Source organism: Mercurialis annua, linkage group LG7, assembly GCF_937616625.2.
Source record: "Mercurialis annua linkage group LG7, ddMerAnnu1.2, whole genome shotgun sequence".
NCBI lineage: Eukaryota > Viridiplantae > Streptophyta > Magnoliopsida > Malpighiales > Euphorbiaceae > Mercurialis > Mercurialis annua.
Genome location: NC_065576.1, coordinates 15,803,064 through 15,821,362, shown reverse-complemented (window position 1 = coordinate 15,821,362; position 18,299 = coordinate 15,803,064). Strand labels below are relative to the sequence as shown.

Here is an 18,299-nt window from a genome sequence, read left to right as displayed (position 1 = left end):
GAAAAAACTATCCCTCCAAATTTCTTAACAACGGGGTTTCCAAGATTGACCGAGTATACCGTTCTAGCTGCCCTTCTTCTTGTAGTATTGTTGTCGCCTCCTCCTGAGCCCCCTACAATCACATTGATTATGTCGGTGGGCTCCCGTCTGTTTTTGACATCATCTTCCCGCCCCTCTCGGGATTCGCGACTATCTCGTCTTTTGTTTGCTTCTATATTGTCCTTCTCTCATTTGACAAATTGGCTTAATGCCCCCTTGGTAATCAGGTGTTCGATCTCTTCTTTCAGATGCCAGCAATCCTCCGTGTCGTGGCCATTGTGCCGATGAAACTCGCAGTATTTGTTTGTATCCCGGGTCCTTGCTGATCTATCGCTCATTTTTGTCGGCCAGCGAACATGCTCCCTGACATCCTTCACCTATAACAACACGTTTATTATGCTCGTGTTCGGTGGGGTGTAGTCCCGGCTTTCATCCTCTCTCTTTCTCTTATCCCCTTTGTCTGTTCTTTACTCTTTCCGATCTCTGGAGGCCTCCTCTCTGAGAGATTTGTCTTGGCTGCTTAAGGATTGTTGCTTTCGCATGGCGATTTCTCTTTGGCCATTATCGACTTGGATTTGAGTATGGGCAATAGTCATTATTGCAGTGAAGGATCTAGGCGCTTTAGACAACAACTCCTTCCTTAGGTCCGGATTCACGGTCCCATTCAGCATTGCCGTGTAGGCGATCTCATGGCTAAGATCCTCGATTTGCATTGCCTCTTTGTTGAATCTTTCCACGTACTTCCTTAGCGTCTCCCCCTCTCTATGCATGGTCGCCAATAAATCTGTCAAATATTTTTTCTGTGGGATGCAAGCCACGAACCTTGCCTGAAACAAAGCTGAGAACTGTTTGAAAGTAATAATGGAGTTAGGTTTGAGGCCTTGATACCATTCCTGAGTCATCCCCTTCAACGTCGTGGGGAAGAGTTTGCACAGGACATGATCCAAGTTGGTCCGAACGTTGATAATGGCTTGGAATTTGTGGATGTGGCTCTTCGGGCATCCGGTGCCATCATAAGATTCCAAGTTGGAGGGGTATTTGAACCGAGTTGCGAAATCTGTTGCAATGATATGGTCTCCTAGTGGCGTGTCACTCCTCAAAGTGAGGTCGACATCATCGCACCGCACTCCCATTCTACTCAATGCGTCTCGGACTTTCCTCTCCAGGTCATCCGGGCTCTCCCTGGATTCTAGTTCGATTACCGACCGGGGTTCGTCTTCATCTACCGCAGGTGGATGCGCTTTTTAACTCCTGTGGGCTCTGAGGATAAAGGAGAGGCGGGCTGTTTGCCTTTTCCCTTCGTGTTGTCACTTGTTCCAGGCGGGGGTGGTGTTTGGTTTTGAGAATGGGATGATGTGTTTTTCTGTATGTCTTTTAGTATGCTGGTGAAATCTGAGAACACTTTATAGAGATCCCGGGTGGAAATGGTGTCCTCTTCCTTGCGAGGGTCGTCGGTGACATCCTCCGGTGGGGGGGGGTTTCCCTCCGGGTTACTAGTTTCTCCTTCTTCACCAGTACGTTCCATATCTTCCTCCATGTGCTGCTCCTCCATACTGAATCAAACTAGCTTCTAAAAGGTGTTCCACGCTCACCGCACCAAATGATAGCTCCCGTTCTGAAGTGATTCGCCAATCTCCTGCACAAAGATCAATGTGAGAAGGAACTAGGCAGGTTTTGCCTGGTAACCACTCCGATGATGAAGTCAGTATGATGTATATGGTAAGGGTGAGTGTTTAAGGGTGTGAATGGTGATTAACCTCTGCTAGGTGTCCATCTCCAGGTATTTATAGTCATATGAAGGGAAGTAACTACTAAACGTGTGAAGCCCACGTTCAGCGACAAATCCGAAGCAAACCACGATCCTGTGGTTCGTGTGGTTCGATCGCCTCTGACATAGTTAGCGACTCGCCCATTCAGCAGATGAGAGGAGGAATGAGCTCGCCATATCTATATTATGAGCTCGGTAGAAACTAGTCGGTAACAGTTAGTATTTAAATTGTTTACAAAATTGCAAACTTTGTTGTTAGTCAACTATTAGTGTACTAATAGCGAACTAAATGTTAACTAAAATGAAGATTAACATGATTTATTTTTCAACAATGCAGGTGTGACAACATTGAAGGGTTCTTGTTTACTATGACGGATTATGGGATGAAGATTTAAACTACTCAAATTATAACATCAAAGCCATTTTAGTTAAAGACGATGCAGAATTTGAACATATTGAAGTTCGTCCCCCAATAGGAAAGATTCCAGCAGGAAGACCTAAGAAACAAAGATTGAAGGCATCATATGAGGGAAAGGAAAAAAACAAATGTAGCAGATGTGGATAACGGGGACATAACAAAAAGACATGTCGTAATCTTCCAAAATGAAGTTAATTTTATCATCTTACCAATTTATGAACAATAATTTTTTTTAATGGTCTTAAGTGATTATGTACTCTTAAAATATTGATATTATTTTTTATAAAAATAATTAATTCCTTAACCCTTTATCTATAAATTTACTTATTAAATTGTGAAATAATAGTGTGTAGTTAATTATTAGTTAATTAGTATGGTGTTAACAGTTAACTAATAGTTTTTATATAATATTTGTTATAAATGAAATTGTTAGTTAACCAATAGTTACATATCAGTAAACTTATATTAAATATCAATTTACAAACTTTAACATTTATTTTAAATAAAAAGGAAAAAAAACATTAAAAACTTTACTAACTGGTAATCAAAATATACTATATGTTTAAATGACAAATGTTTGCATAACAAGAGAAAAGCAAAAAAAAGGTAGCCTGGAAACAGTTAAACACCTACAATTGTTTTAAACCTAACAATAAAAACTAAAATTAAAATATTGCAATATGTAAAAAACAATTAATTTCTGCGAATCCCCTTCAACTTCGTCTTGGGTTCCACCTCCTCATCGCTGCCAATGTTGTTAGCATGCTTCATGCTTACATATTGAAAAAACAGATACGCAATGTTCAACAAGTTTGATGAAGTACTCCCCATCCTACATATTAAACAATTAACAAAACATAAATACACATACAAAATTCATTTTTTTAATAAAAAAAAGATTAGTTAACTGTCATTTAACCATTAGTTACTTGATAGTTAACTTCGACTAATATAAAAAAAAAGGTAATCAAAAATATTTATTCATGTTTCAAATAAACTTTCCACCAAAATAGTTAACTAGTTAACCATCAGGAAACATATAGTTACCCTAATGTTTTCCAGGATTATTCAAATATAGTAAAAAAAACAACTGAACAGCAAACTCCAATTATTTAAAGAACAATCATACGTATAAAAACAACTAAATAAACCTAATTTATACACAATTAATTCAAAACAAAAAAATCTAAATAACTATCAATCAGTCATTAGTTCTCATATAGTTATATAACTTACTTCATGTTTAAGTTTCTTCTAAAAAGTAGGCCATGCGAAACATATAAATTCATAATTTCACAAATATATACCACAAACACATAAACACCAACACATTAAACAACAACAAATAAACTAATTGATACAAAAATTAATAAAGAAAATCAATTAAAGAAAAAAAACGTTAATTGGTAAGAACACTTACCCTATCATCAAGAGGAGGAGGAGCAATTTTTTTGTTCTTTTTATTAGCAGTGACAGTGAATGCCTCAAATTCACTGTCACTCTCCTCTTCATCATGCTGAATCTTACGGTGCTTACTCGGAGAAGGAACATCAATGAAATCAACCTTTCTTTTCGTGGCAACAGTCTTCAAATTTTTAGGTGGATTTGTCTTTATTAAGGATTTTTCCATAGGAGATTGATTGGTGACAGCCCTATTTTTCGCCATTTAAAAACTAATTCAACCTAAATTCAAACACAAAAGGAAAATATTTGGTTAATGAGAGGATATTGAACGCCGGCGAGAATCTTGGAGAAATCTCAAAGAAGTAGGAAAACTTTTGAAGATCTTGGGTGTTACCAAATTAACATTTTTGTACACTACTAGAAAACAGTCATTTAGCGACGGATTTTTCCGTCGCTAAATGACCGAAATCCGTCGCTAAACACGTTTAACGACGGATTTGCGACGGAAACAGTCCGTCGCTACATTTTTGGTCGCAACGTTTGACAACGACGGAAAAAAAATTTAGCGACGGATTTTGGTCTCGGTTTTAGCGACGGAATTTTAAATCCGTCGCTAATTAGCGACGGATTTAGCGACGGATTTTCATCCGTCACTAATTTTAAAAAATTTAAAAAAATTTAAAATTACATCGTAAAATAAATTTTAATTAATTAATCACTCATCCGCGCCCTCCGTCACTCACCCGCCCGAGTTAAATCACTTACCCGTATCCACCTGTCAATTTTCGCTAACTTCCCAGTAGGTCACCCATCCTTCCATTGCTCCCACTCAAGACTCTTTAACCTTGTAGTTCTCCCGCGCATAACTCCACCTTAACCAGCTCATATTCATGTTATATATTTATGTATATTATACTTAAATGTAACAAAAAAACCACAAATATTTGTTTTCATAATTTAATCCCGCATTCTAAGATAATTTTTTAAAATATTTATATACTTTAAATAAATAAATAATTTGTAATTATTATTTTATAAATAAGGTTTAATTATTAATTTATAAATAAAAACGTTATAAATTTAATTAAAAATTAGTTTTTATTAAAAAATTTAAAAATTACTTTTTATTAAATACTATCTTAAATAATATTTTTAATACCTTTTAATTTTTTTTTTGACAATGCAAATTAACGACGGATTTGAAATCCGTCACTAAATTCCGTCGTAAAAGGCGTAATTTAGCGACGGATTTTAAAATCCGTCGCTAATTGTGGAAAACAAAAAGGCGGGAGTACTCCCGCCAATAATTAGCGACGGATTTTAAAATCCGTCGCTAAATTTTACCAAAACAATTGGCGGGACTACTCCCGCCAACTTTAGCGACGGAAATCCGTCGCTAATGTTGGCGGGATCAATCCCGCCAATTTAATTGGGCGTTTAGCGACAGATTTTAGATCCGTCGCAAAACCCGTCGCTAATAAAAAAAATAGCGACGGATTTTAGATCCGTCACTAAAATCCGTCGCTAAAACGCTGCTTTCTAGTAGTGGTATTTTGTCAAATTTAAAAGCTTACTTGTGCAAAACATAAATTTATAATTCAAAATTAAAAGTTACCAACTGTAAATTATCAATTAAATTTTAGTCACTGTAAAAATCTAAATATTTTAGTCTAAAACAGCACCGGAGCAAATTTTCTAATTTACCAAAAGGTAAAATTGTCAAACGTTTGGACCTTAGACTGATCCCCAACTAAAAGCATGAACATCAAACCAGACTTTTCATTTAGAGAAAACTATATAAATATGCTAAAAACGGGAAATCTTTTCAACAATGCTAAGTTTTTAAAATATTTTTAGTGTATACCTTTTTTATATTACAAAATTTACCTTTCCAATAAAACAACGCCACATGTTCAATCATAGTTAGTAGCTCTAACGCGTCAGACGCGTCACGCGTCAGTCAACCTAATATAGTAAAGGACACGACTTTGTTTTATTCTAGGCAATTTAGGCGGGAAAATCAAGTCCAATTCTGATGTGCCTTCAAATATGAAGATTTTACCTGCTTTTGTTTTATTATCATACTTATAATATAATTGATGGATATCGAATCCTACAATAGTTACAATGGAGCCGAGTCACAGGAGATCCACTCTCAGGTGATACCAGACTCCCTATGGAAGACCTGAACGTATAAGGAAGGCGGCCGAATCCCTTGAGATTCGCTGATATACTGATGAAGACCGAATCCCTTAGGATTCGCCCAAAGCGCGTTAATCCAGGATTCAGATAAATCGCCATGATTTACTATAATATCTCGAAGTATCTTCCCATTTGGACATAATCTCCAACATGGAAAGATAAGCTCTATCTTAGGAAGACGAGACTATTTAGGAAGACGTTCCTAAATAGGACTCATGTCTGAATAAGGTAGATCACGCTAAATCAGGGTGAATCCCTACAAAGTAGCTCGATTTGTAGGATTCACTTACCTACTATGACTCTACAAGGTATGCATTCATCTACTATAAAAGGAGCATGAGGTATGCCTAGAATCATAATTACATTCATATACTCAAAACGCTGCTCAAAGCTCTAAACTGACTTTAGCATCGGAGAGTTAATCGGACAACCACCGTCTGGTTAGCTTCTACCCTGTTTTGCAGGTCTCATTCACCGGTTCAGAAGGCAGACTCCATCAATTGGCGCCGTCTGTGGGAAAAGCTTAACTCAACTTCAATTCGAATGAGCTTTTCTGAACTCAAAACAAATTTCATTGAAGAAGATGACTTCTGAAGGAATGAACTTGAAAGACAAACAACCAATGGATCCAAAAAGCACGCCGGAAGTAATCAACGTCACTTAGGATGGGCTCCACAGCTCCGGGGGAAGAAGTGATATCGGAGGACCCTCTTTTTTAACACCCCAATACCAAACTAATCCGATGAGAGGAAACAACCCAATTGCTTTCAACCTGAGCACTGATGAACAACCAACGCCAGGCATGGAAGCGCAAGATCTATACAGCGAGATGCTGAAAAAAGTACTAGAATCCGTCCAGGCAAACCTGGATAAATTGGCTAGTGAGGCAAAAAGAACGAATGACAGGCACGAAGAAACTATGAAAATCCTAAGGGATAATTTCAGCGCAACGGCAACAAGAAGAAGAGAAAGAACAGAGCACATAAATCCAGACCGTCAGGAGCCAACAAGGGGAGAAAACAATAGAAGGAGGGAACCTTGAAATTGGAGGAAACGAAGAAAGAGACGAGGAAAGAAACGATAAAAACCGACGAGAAAATGAAAAACAGAGTGACGAAGAATGCCCAGGAAATCAAGAAAATGGAAAAGAAAAATCCGACGAGCAAACCCCTGAAACATCCAAAAATGAGCAAAAATCAAGACGATGCCCGAAGCGGTTTAAACTCCAAAAAGAGAAGAACGAAGGGGGAGAGAGAAAGAAGATGCCCCACCTAAAAGCAAGCGACAAGACAAAGACGCAGGGAAAGAGAAACCTAAGAAAAAACACCAAGAAGGGGAGGGCGAGTCCGTAGAATCGCTCCAAAAGAGCAAAGCCACATATGTAGTCCAAGAAGATCTGGAAGAAAAGATTTCCAAGGCACTCAAGAAATTGATGTCAGAAGAGCTGGATATAGACGATCTCAGGCTGAAGGGATCGCCCCCTTCGCTCGAGATCATGAAGTTGCTAGTCTTGCCGACGTTCAACGGAGAAGGGGATCCCCGAGATCATACTTCCATATTCACAGCCACCATGGGGCTACTCAGCATATCAGACGCTATTCTATGCAGGGTATTCCCAACCACACTCACTGGTACCGCCCAAAGGTGGTACAAAAAATTGAAACCAGGATCCATCAAAAGCTTCGCATCGCTATCGACAGAATTCCTCAAAAGATATCTCACAAACATACTAGCAAAAACAACCACAAGCATCCTAAGATCATGCATTCAAGAAGAAGGAGAAACCTTAAGAAGCTATTTCGAACGATTCAATAAGCAAGATATGAAGATCGATAACCTGAACGTTGACATGGCAACCGAATCATTGCGAGAAGGAACACGATTCGGAAAACTAGTAGACAAGCTGCTGGTCAATAAACCCACGACTTTCTCGAATCTGATCGGCATAGCCCAAAAATACTTTAAGCTAGACGAGGGCCGAAAGGCGATTCGTAGGAAAGAAGCAAAGGGAAAAGAGTCGAAAGAGAAATCCAAAGAGAAGCCGAAGTCAAAATCCGAAGATAGAAGAGGAAGGCCAGAAGAAAGTAGGCGATTCAACCCCCAAACAAGATACGAACCGAGGTATGACCCCAGAGACGATGAAACCAACTTCACACCATTGAACACCAGCCGAACTAACGTCCTCATGTGGATCAAAGAAAACGTCAAAATTGTAGTATGGCCACCGAAGATGAAAGCCGAAATAAGGGACACGAGAAAGTACTACAAATTCCACGAAGACTTCAGACATGAAACAGACAGCTGCATAGATTTGAAAGTCGAAATTGAAAGAATGATCGACACAGGAGAACTAAGGAAATTTGTGGCCCACAAAGCAAAAAACAATGACAAGGGAGAAAAGAGAAGCAGAGATGACAAAGCCAAAGAAAAAGAAGACGAACGCCCATCCAAAATATTGGGAACCATACGCATGATCAATGGAGGTGGACACATCAGCTCAACAATTAGAAGAAAGCAAAGGAGAGAGGTGATGAACATCAGAGAAACCCACATGCCACCTGTAATCTTCGATGTTGAAGATTATGAACACGTGAAAGCACCCCATAATGATGCCTTGGTAGTAACTACTATCATTGAGAATTGGAACATGGAGCGAATCCTAATCGATGAAGGAACCGCAGTGAATCTCATGACAAACGCAGCATACAAAATGCTCGGAGGAACCGCGTCAAGGCTGCGCCGAGTCCCGATCCCACTATCAGGACTCGGTGGCCCCTACATCAATCCGTTAGGAGCAGTCACCTTGGAAGTAATAATCGGTCCGGAGAGAGGAATCAACAAAAAGGTTATGTCACTGTTTAACATAGTTGACATGGAGCTAACATACAACGCTATCCTCGGAAGACCTTTCCTTCATGACTCAGCTGGAGTAACTAGCATAAGAGCATTGGCGATGAAAATACCAACCGAGAAAGGAGTAGTGACGCTGAGAGGAGATCAGAATATAGCTAAGAAATGCTACGACGAGTCCGTGGTGGACCTCCAAGAAAACAAGACCGAGAAGAAGGAAAAATAGGAAAGAAAAACGACCCATCGCTAGTAAAGATTTTACATCTTACCCGATGGCGTCACAACTATCTTTAATGTTTTGTATGCAATCTTTTTATCAATAGAAGTTCAATTTTCCTACTATATGATGGCCAGACGAATCACTAAAGAAGCAAAAATCAAGATCCTTCATGAATGATCAAATCAAAGATGAACAATAACAAAATTATGAGTTTAGACTAACTCAAAAAAGGCAAACCGCCGCGAAAGAGTTTAGACAAACTCAAGCAAAACGAAATTATGAGTTTAGATTAACTCAGGAAAAGGCAAACCGCCAAAAAAGTGTTTAGATTAACTCAAACAAAACAAAATTACGAGTTTTGATTAACTCAAATGAAAGAGTTTAGATTAACTCGGCCAAAATAAAAATCGCTAAAGCAGAGTTTAGATTAACTCCCGAGGCGAAAAGACAAACTAAATCAAGCATCGACTCGGAAAACATTAAATAAATCGAGCAAACATTTAATCCGATATTGAAGCAAAAGGAGATATATTCATAAATCAGAATTACAAATATAAAACAAGATAGAAAAAGAAAAAGAAAAAATCTATATCCTTCGACATTTTCTCAAGAAGATCATGAGCAATGATTTGAGGATCCAACCCGTTGACTCCAGACAGATCAATGTTTGGATTCTGCTCCAAAAGCTTCCTTCCAATAGCGAGGCGATACTCGCTGATCAAAGCAGAATAAAAAGCCTTCGCATCAAGAAGACGAATGTGAAGCACCTCTACCTCAGATCTCAGCTTATCTCTCTCTTCGCCAATAAGGGTATTGATTCGGATAAGCTCTTCCATCTCCCGAGTCAGGTCAATGGTTTTCTTCTCAATCACCTTGACCTGGCGATCATTAATTGCATCCTGCGCCTTGAGCTGTGATAAGAGCGAATCGTGCTCTTCTAAAGAAGCTTTCAACTTCACCCTCTCGGACTCAGACATCGCCAGGAGAGAAGAAAGACGACCGACCTCCTCCTCAGCACATTGGCGGCGATCATTCAACACCAAAACGGACTGGAGAGCCTGCCATACAACACAGAAAAACAAATCATAAAAATATATAAGGGAATAGCGAATCTAAAAAACAGTCTACTTAAATAATAATCAACTTACAGAAAATCCGTGAAAACAAGCAATATCAGAAAGCTCCTGCCCAGGCTTGGAGGCGAACCAAGTAATGTCATTAGGAATCGTCAAAGTCTTGATATATTCTGCCAGTACTCGAGGATTCAGCAAACTTGCTGGATCATGACCTTCAACCCACTGCACCAAACTGGGAGCAGAAGAAGAACCTCTAGGAAGACTCTCCCTCGAAGGAGAGTCATCACTAACTCGACGCCTCTTCCTAGACGGAGAATCCACAACGTCTCGACTCGGTGAAACCTCTTCCGAATCAATAACAATCAACTCGCCCGAATTTGCTTCCCCAGTTTCTTCCGGAATATTCACTGGAGCTGGAGGGGGAAGCGGAGCTATAACAGGCTCATCACCTATCGGTTCTTCAACCACATCGCCATCAGCTATGACGATTACTCCGTCACCAGCAAGCAACACTGCCCCGACAGAAACTATAGCAACTTCAGCATCATCTCCCGGAATAGGCTCGGCGATGTGGGCTTCGGGACCGCCCATCGGAATATCCAAATCTACTTTAAATCCGGAAAGGAAATCGTAAGAAGAAGAAGACATCCTACAAAAGGAAAAGAAACACCAAATAAACATAAAATAATAAATATACCTTGAAGAAAGGAATAATAAAGATCCGCCAGGCCTCGAGAAGGATCCTCCAAAGGAAACCATCGATGCCGAAGATGACTACTAACCAAAACGTATAAAATAGGACGTTGAAAGACACTATGGAATGATAAGTCAAAAGCAAGGATGGACTCGGGTAAACTTAAAGGAGACGGACAACTTTGGACTTGATGAGTAGAAAAACCATCCGAAAAATGAAGGAAAGCAAAATTATGATAGACTATAAAGAAACGCCTTCGCCAGCGATTATTCAAACAAGGAAGATAAATATGGGATTGACCTCTCCTACCAAGTGCAAACACAAAACAACCGTCGCATTTCCTAAAATCTACGAAGTAATAAAGAACATTAAGAGAATAGGCATGACCCCGAAGCCTACACGCTTCCACAAAGGCGAGCACCACCTTAATCGTACCAGGATAGATCTGCCCTAAGACAACTCCTAAATCCCTACATACTTCTACTAAAAAAGGATCTAAAGGAAACCTAAGACCAGCAACGAACTGCTCTTCAAAGACAATCGCCCTGGAAGATGAATCAGGGGAATCAGAAGCGGCCATATCGGCACTGGGTAATACTACTCTATAGTCAAAAGGAAAACTATACTTAAAATAAATATCTAAGGCTTCGCTCCTACGAAGTCCAGATCTGGTGATGGCCATGGCGGTGTATGCATTTTCCGCTCAACTAAGAGGCATCTTAGAACAGGAAATCACAAACACAAATAAAACTTAAAGATCAAACAAAGAAAATATTGAAGAACACCAAGAACAACAAAACATTTCCCAGAATGACATTTGCAGAAATCGAAGAAAAACAGAAAAATATCTTCAAAATCTTCAAAAGAACAAAACAAACAAAAGAAGAAGCATACCTGAAAATCTGGAAAAGCAAATGATGGAGAGTAGAATAAGCAAATGAAGAACAGAATAATCTTAAAAAACCAGGAGAAGATAATCGAAGAATGAGAACAATTTCAAAGTAGAAGTGAAAAGAGAAAATAGAAATATGAAGAGTTTAAATACGACGAACATTTATCCAATCATTAAATAGTGACACGTGGCAAGAAAGAGAATCTTACTAGAGAAGAAAAGCGACTCGCCAATATATGAAACGACTCGCCCAGAATACAAAAAGACTCAACTCCAAAAGAACAAAAATCTACTAAGGCATGAATACCAATCACTTCAGCTCACTTGCGGGAGGGCTAATGATGGATACCGAATCCTACAATAGTTAAAATGGAGCCGAGTCACAGGAGATCCACTCTCAGGTGATACCGGACTCCCTATGGAAGACCTGAACGTATAAGGAAGGCGGCCGAATCCCTTAGGATCCACCGATATACTGACAAAGACCGAAACCCTTAGGATCCCCCCAAAGCGTGTTAATCACGGTTTCGGATAGATCGCCATGATCTGCTATAATATCTCAAAGTATCTTCCCATTTGGACGTAATCCCCAACATGGAAAGATAAGTTCTATCTTAGGAAGACGAGACTATTTAGGAAGACGTTCCTAAATAGGACTCATGTCTGAATAAGGTAGATCACGCTAAATCAGGGTGAATCCCTACAAAGTAGCTTGATCCCTACAAAATAGGATTCACTTACCTACTATGACTCTACAAGGTATGCATTCATCTACTATAAAAGGAGCATGAGGTATACCTAGAATCACAATTACATTCATATACTCAAAACGCTGCTCAAAGCTCTAAACTGACTTTAGCATCGGAGAGTTAATCGGACAACCACTGTCCGGTTAGCTTCTACCCTATTTTGCAGGTCTCATTCACCGGTTCAGAAGGCAGACTCCATCAATAATTAAGATTAATGATTATAGAATAATATTAAATTTTATTTCAATGTTATTTTTTCTTCTTTTTTGTGGATTCCAATATTTTATATGTTTTTATATTCTTTTAAAAATAATAATTGATGATATATTATTTATATACTTGATGGAATCTGCCTTCTGAGCAGGTGAATGAGACTTGCAAAACAGGGTAGAAGCTAACCGGACGGTGGTTGTCCGATTAACTCTCCGATGCTAAAGTCAGTTTAGAGTTTTGAGCAGCGTTTTGAGTATATGAATGTAATTGTGATTCTAGGTATATCTCATGCTCCTTTTATAGTAGATGAATGCATACCTTGTAGAGTCATAGTAGGTAAGTGAATCCTATTTTGTAGGGATCAAGCTACTTTGTAGGGATTCACCCTGATTTAGCGTGATCTACCTTATTCAGACATGAGTCCTATTTAGGAACGTCTTCCTAAATAGTCTCGTCTTCCTAAGATAGAACTTATCTTTCCATGTTGGGGATTACGTCCAAATGAGAAGATACTTTGAGATATTATAGCAGATCATGGCGATCTATCTGAAACCGTGATTAACACGCTTTGGGGGGATCCTAAGGGTTTCGGTCTTTGTCAGTATATCGGTGGATCCTAAGGTATTAAATGTAAACTTTTACCTTTTTTAGGTGGTCATGTGATTTTTCAGCAAACTTAGCATTTTTGTTATTTTTCCTCTTTTTAAATATTTTTGTTATTTTCTCTTTTAACTAAAGTTGTGATGATAATGAAAAAATAAAACAAAAAAAGTAAATTAAATAAGCAAACAAAAATAATCTGTGTGGAATGGAGGCTGACACGCGCGTGTCAGCAAATTGATATATGCTGATGCGCGTCAGCATGTGTCTATGTTTTTTCTCTTCTTTTTCATAGAATGAGCTGTCAATATTTGATTGGTTAGGTACAAATGTAAACATTTTTTATTTTTAAGTACACGCGTAATAAATAGAATTAGTTAGCACTTTTGTAAAGTGGGCATCATTATTGGATACTTTTGTAGATTTCTCTTTCATTTATTGGGGATAATATGGCTAAACGACATTTGGAAAGGAATTTCGGTTGTTCGTGTCTAATTATCTAGCTTCCGTGAGGACAATTTTTCTAAGGGAAATATAATGTCATGCCTTCTAAAGAACAGTGAGGCAATAGTAAACTGCTGGGTTTATAAAACTACTGATAAGCTCGTCAAATGATGTTAGATTACCACTGATTGTACATAACATCACTAGACATCATAATAAACAACAAATTTCTTAATCAAAATTTAGTTTGCTTTGCAACTAATTCTTCCAACTTTTCTCTAAAATCTCTATCATTTTCAAATTCTCTTAAGAATCTCCGTATCTCTCTCGTTGAACTACTTTTTACTTTTCGGACAACCGCCGCAAGTTGATCTATGACATTGAGTATCTGGTTGTGGTTTATAACAGGAACCCTTACGTATACTCAGAATACAAAGATTTAAAAGTCTCGGAGGGGGCAAGCCACCTCTCTTCCAAGACCAAACCAACCAAGAATAGGGATTTACAGAAAATACAAACTATAAACAGAAACATCTTCACACTAAATTCCTGCAAAATATTGTTAGTCAAAGCTTGATGTGCGGCTCCATCTCCCTTGTAAGTAATCCTCTAATGAAATGCTCCTTCCAGACGCAGAATCATCATCCTCCACATCTAGCAATGCAAGATTAAGATGGGATTCGATACTTGTAGGAGATTCTTCCTCGTCCGATTCTTCTGATGTCCTAACATCTTCTCTCGCCCAATTTATGACTTCACTGTCACCTTGCAGGAGCTTCAAAACCTGTACAGTTGAAAAGATAAGTACAATCAAGACAAAAAGAAGAAACTGTGATGAGAAATTTTCAGTAAATACATACAAGGCTAATTTGAGGCCGAAATCTTGGAGACTGTCTGATACATAATCTTGCAGCCAAAACCATTCTCTCAATCTCATCATCATCATACCCGTTTCCTACACTTGGATCAAGCAGTTCGGAAACTTTACCACCCTCTAGAATTGGTTTTGCCTGAATGCAAGAGTAGATCCAGCCAATATTAATAAATGTTTCAAGAGGTCAAATATTTAACAACAAAAGCAACAATGCTCATAGAATTTTAACGGAAGATGAACAAGAAACTTGGAAGCACGGAGCTGATGCATGATAGTATCATATCCAATCCAAAACCCTCGAGTAACCTGAAGGAATTATAAAATCCCAATTATCCCGAAATGCATGATATGTCAAAAATATTAAAATCTTAATTACATTTTGTTATTTCTTTTACACTTGGCTTGAATTTTCTTGATGCATCTCGTATTCGTTAGAGTTCTCTAACCATGGTAAGAAAAACACACCAAAAATCTTTGAAACTTGAAAGAAAAGCACAACCTTCTTGTGGCTGCTCGTCAGGCTACAGTTCGACAAGCACAATTAAGACAGAAATAAAGAAAACTTACCCACATAATAAGACTCTCTTGGCCCTTTGGACTTTTTTCACTTATTGGCGTTCTACCAGAAAGAAGCTCCAGAAGCACCACACCAAATGCGAAGACGTCTACTTTTTCACTAACTTTGCCATGCATGAAATACTCTGGAGCCAAGTAACTGCATAGAGGAGAAAACTATGAAGGTATTAACTCTAAAATGAAGAGGAAAAAAACTGTAAACAACTATCAAAAAGCAGCAAACTCCTCACCCAAACGTTCCAGCAACATCAGTGCAAGCTATATGGGATGAAGATGCTGTAATCCAACCGGCAAGTCCAAAATCTGACAGCTGAAGAAACAAAACAGAGTACTATGAGCTTTACAAGCAATCAAAAGCTAAAGATAACAGCAGATTTATTCCCATAAGCATTTAAAATAAAATTGCACCTGTGGCTCAAACTCATCTGATAAAAGTATGTTTGAAGATTTCACATCCCTATGGATTACATGCTGATCACATATATTGTGTAGATAGTTAAGGGCCTCGGCCACACCCGATGCCACCTTATATCTCTCTCCCCAACCAAATGAATCGTTGTCCTTCTTATTGCCTTAGTCATAAAGGTAAGAACTTAAAAATTCAGAACCATTAAATGGTGAAAATAAACATATTTCATCAGATTCAAGGTAGAGAAAATCATATACCATGAAGGTTATCTTCTAGGCTTCCTCTTGATAAGAAATCGTAAACCAAGAGTAAATTGTTATGATCAAAACAGAACCCGAATAAGGAGATTATGTTACTATGATGCAGAGTCATAATGATCTCAATTTCAGCAACAAACTCGTTTAGAGAATCTTCAGAAGGCTTTAAGATTTTTACTGCCAATTCCTTTCCATCAGGTAGATAGCCTTTATAAACATGACTACTGCCACCCTTGCCTACCATATTTTCTGAAAATTGTCAATGCACCATTGCATTAGGTAAAAAGGACAAAAAAACGACCCTGCTGATGTCAATAATAGTATTACAAGATTTGGATGAAGAAAACAAACCAGGCATGAAATTAGAAGTCGCCAAACAAAGTTCATCATAACTGAACAATCTACATGATGATGAATATTTCTCATGCAGACCTTTCAATTCTTCAGGAAGGCCATCTGAACCATGAGATGGTGAGATAGCACACCATGAAATGTTAGGTTCGACCACAGGCACAATAGCACCATTCTCTCCATCCAAAATGGACCATTGATCTTCTTTCATGTTTGAATTGTTCTGTTTTTGATCAGGATACACTACCGAAGAAGAATTCGAGCTTGGCAGCTTCTGTACGCATTTGGTCACAGAAGTCTTTTTCCCACGAGATTTCTCTGTAATCCAGCGCTTGGGTAAAAAGATCCGGCGAAGAATTGACCAACCAAGTTTACCCTCTGGTAATCTTACAACCGCAGAGGAATCAGAATTTGGCACAGCTTCAGTTGTTGGAACTAGTACTAAAGCTAATGAATTATCACCGCCATTAAGTGACTCATGATGTGAACTAGTTCCAGAATTATCAACCTCATTATCTATAGAGTTGTCAATATGTAAAGATACATGAGTTTGTTGGTTCAATTTATCTGTCACAAACAAATCCATTGCATTAGTTAATACCTTAAAATGAATGCTCAATGACCCCGTAAACTAAATTTCAATGAAGCACAAACCAAATTTAACCTCGTAAATGATCGACAGGCAGAGGGGTGGCTTCTCTTTGGAACATGATTTTGCCATTACTAACAGCAAGCACAGAAGAATTGTTGGACAAATTTCTAGCACAGTACTTTGCTAGTGAAGTCGATGAGCGGATTTTATGAGTCTTAGAAGTACCCACAATTAGCATTGCTGCACCACTTGATTTTGCCTCTCTTACCAGTATTTTTCTGGCGGATGTCCCTCTACACACTTTTAACTTCAAATCAACCTGTCGCGCAATTCACCCATTCCAATCAAAACACAAAAAAGAAGAGAACAAACTTGTGGGTGGAATCATAGTAAAGGAAAAACCTGTTTCAAGTTGCAGAAACCTTCATAAACAGCCAAGAGAGAATCAAATGTGTTGAGCAGAGATAAAAGAGAGGCTGTAGCACCCACAAATTCTACACCCAAAAGGAAACACTTATTAGTGGATCGGTATCGCTAAAGCAAGGTCTCGATTCGAGACTTGTCAATGCAGAAAATTCCCGCTGACAGACTCACCCACCATACCACGATGTGGGTCAAAGTCCTGGAAACCGGATGGGCAACGAAAAAAATAGAAATGTGGATTAGAGAATGTAAAGTTAGTTACCAGTACCGGTGATGACATGAAGAGCAATGAGACGGTCGCCTGGCTTCGACACTTTCATTAGAGCCCATGTCAACAATTCTCGACTCTCTCCATCAAACTTCACCCCGACAACCACCACTTCTCCTCCGCCTCCCGCCACCGCCGCCGCACCACCCACTGTGCGTTCCTTGATGAGCTTCATAACTGTCTAGAAAGAAAGAGTGAGAGAGATGGGTTGGTTCATTGGTTGGGTATCTCTGTCTCGTCAGGCTTTTTCATTGTTATTATGGGGAAACGGGAAATGGAATCATTTGAACTGTTTCTTTCAATCTTAGATGGCGTTCCAACCGTTGGATCTCTTTTAATGTTATTCTGCTTTTTGGAGTGAACGTGAATTGTTGGGTGGAGATGCTAAACGACAATTCAACTATGCCAACATTACGAATATTTATTAGTCAACAAAAAATATTAAGTAACATGCCACCACAATATTCTTGTTTGTACCGGATCTGAGCGATTTAATTTTATAAAATCTCAAATTTTAAAGCAAATTGTACCTCTTTTTTTTTTTTTTTAAAGAAACAAATTGTACCTTTTATAAAGAGAAAATTAGAGAAATATTTAAATAAGAAAAAAATTAGCAATTACCTACCATAATATTTGGACTTGATTTACCTACGTACCCGTATCAGCTAATTAGTTTTATACCCTATTCTATTTATTTTTATATCTGAAAATTACTATACTTATTTACAGTGTCTTTTTTTTCTTCTTCTTCTTTTTATTTTTCTTCTTCTTCTTTTCTTCATATTTTTCAGTTTATTTTAAAAAAATAACAAATTAACAAATTAAGTCTAATTTTCAGCTCATAACATTTTAGAAAATTAATTTATGTGATTTTATTACTATTTGTTAAATTTTTATTGCTAGTTACAAATCCGATCCGCTCGAATTTTTAATTCATAATCAAATCGCTTCAAATTTCACTTGAAATTCAAATCCAACGA

At 38.2% G+C, this 18,299-nt stretch overlaps 3 protein-coding genes across 5 annotated transcripts; 1 reads left to right on the top strand and 2 right to left on the bottom strand.

Moving 5' to 3' along the window:
* Positions 1–506: 506 nt before the first annotated feature.
* LOC126656907 (uncharacterized) lies at positions 507–1,172 on the bottom strand. Its single transcript, XM_050351530.1, has one exon. The coding sequence runs from the start codon at positions 1,170–1,172 to the stop codon at positions 507–509; it is 666 nt and encodes a 221-aa protein (XP_050207487.1).
* A 6,091-nt stretch (positions 1,173–7,263) lies between these two features.
* Positions 7,264–8,907, top strand: LOC126656906 (uncharacterized). Its single transcript, XM_050351529.1, has 2 exons — positions 7,264–7,915; positions 8,030–8,907. Exons 1-2 carry the CDS (start codon positions 7,264–7,266, stop codon positions 8,905–8,907), a joined length of 1,530 nt encoding a protein of 509 aa, XP_050207486.1.
* Positions 8,908–13,724: 4,817 nt separating this feature from the next.
* Positions 13,725–17,681, bottom strand: LOC126656484 (protein kinase STUNTED-like). 3 transcript variants are annotated; one of them, XM_050351064.2, is made up of 10 exons: positions 17,314–17,667; positions 17,031–17,122; positions 16,701–16,947; positions 16,037–16,603; positions 15,686–15,934; positions 15,428–15,591; positions 15,250–15,329; positions 15,011–15,158; positions 14,430–14,579; positions 13,725–14,353 (listed from the first exon to the last, which is right to left on the bottom strand). In XM_050351064.2, exons 1-10 carry the CDS (start codon positions 17,492–17,494, stop codon positions 14,132–14,134), a joined length of 2,100 nt encoding a protein of 699 aa, XP_050207021.1. In that variant the 5' UTR covers positions 17,495–17,667; the 3' UTR covers positions 13,725–14,131. The 3 variants fall into 3 exon arrangements, with proteins under 3 accessions (XP_050207021.1, XP_050207022.1, XP_050207023.1); XM_050351065.2 differs by having other exon boundaries at positions 17,320–17,667; XM_050351066.2 differs by lacking the exon at positions 13,725–14,353 and adding an exon at positions 14,673–14,749 and having other exon boundaries at positions 14,440–14,579; positions 17,314–17,681.
* Between the last annotated feature and the right edge of the window lie 618 nt (positions 17,682–18,299).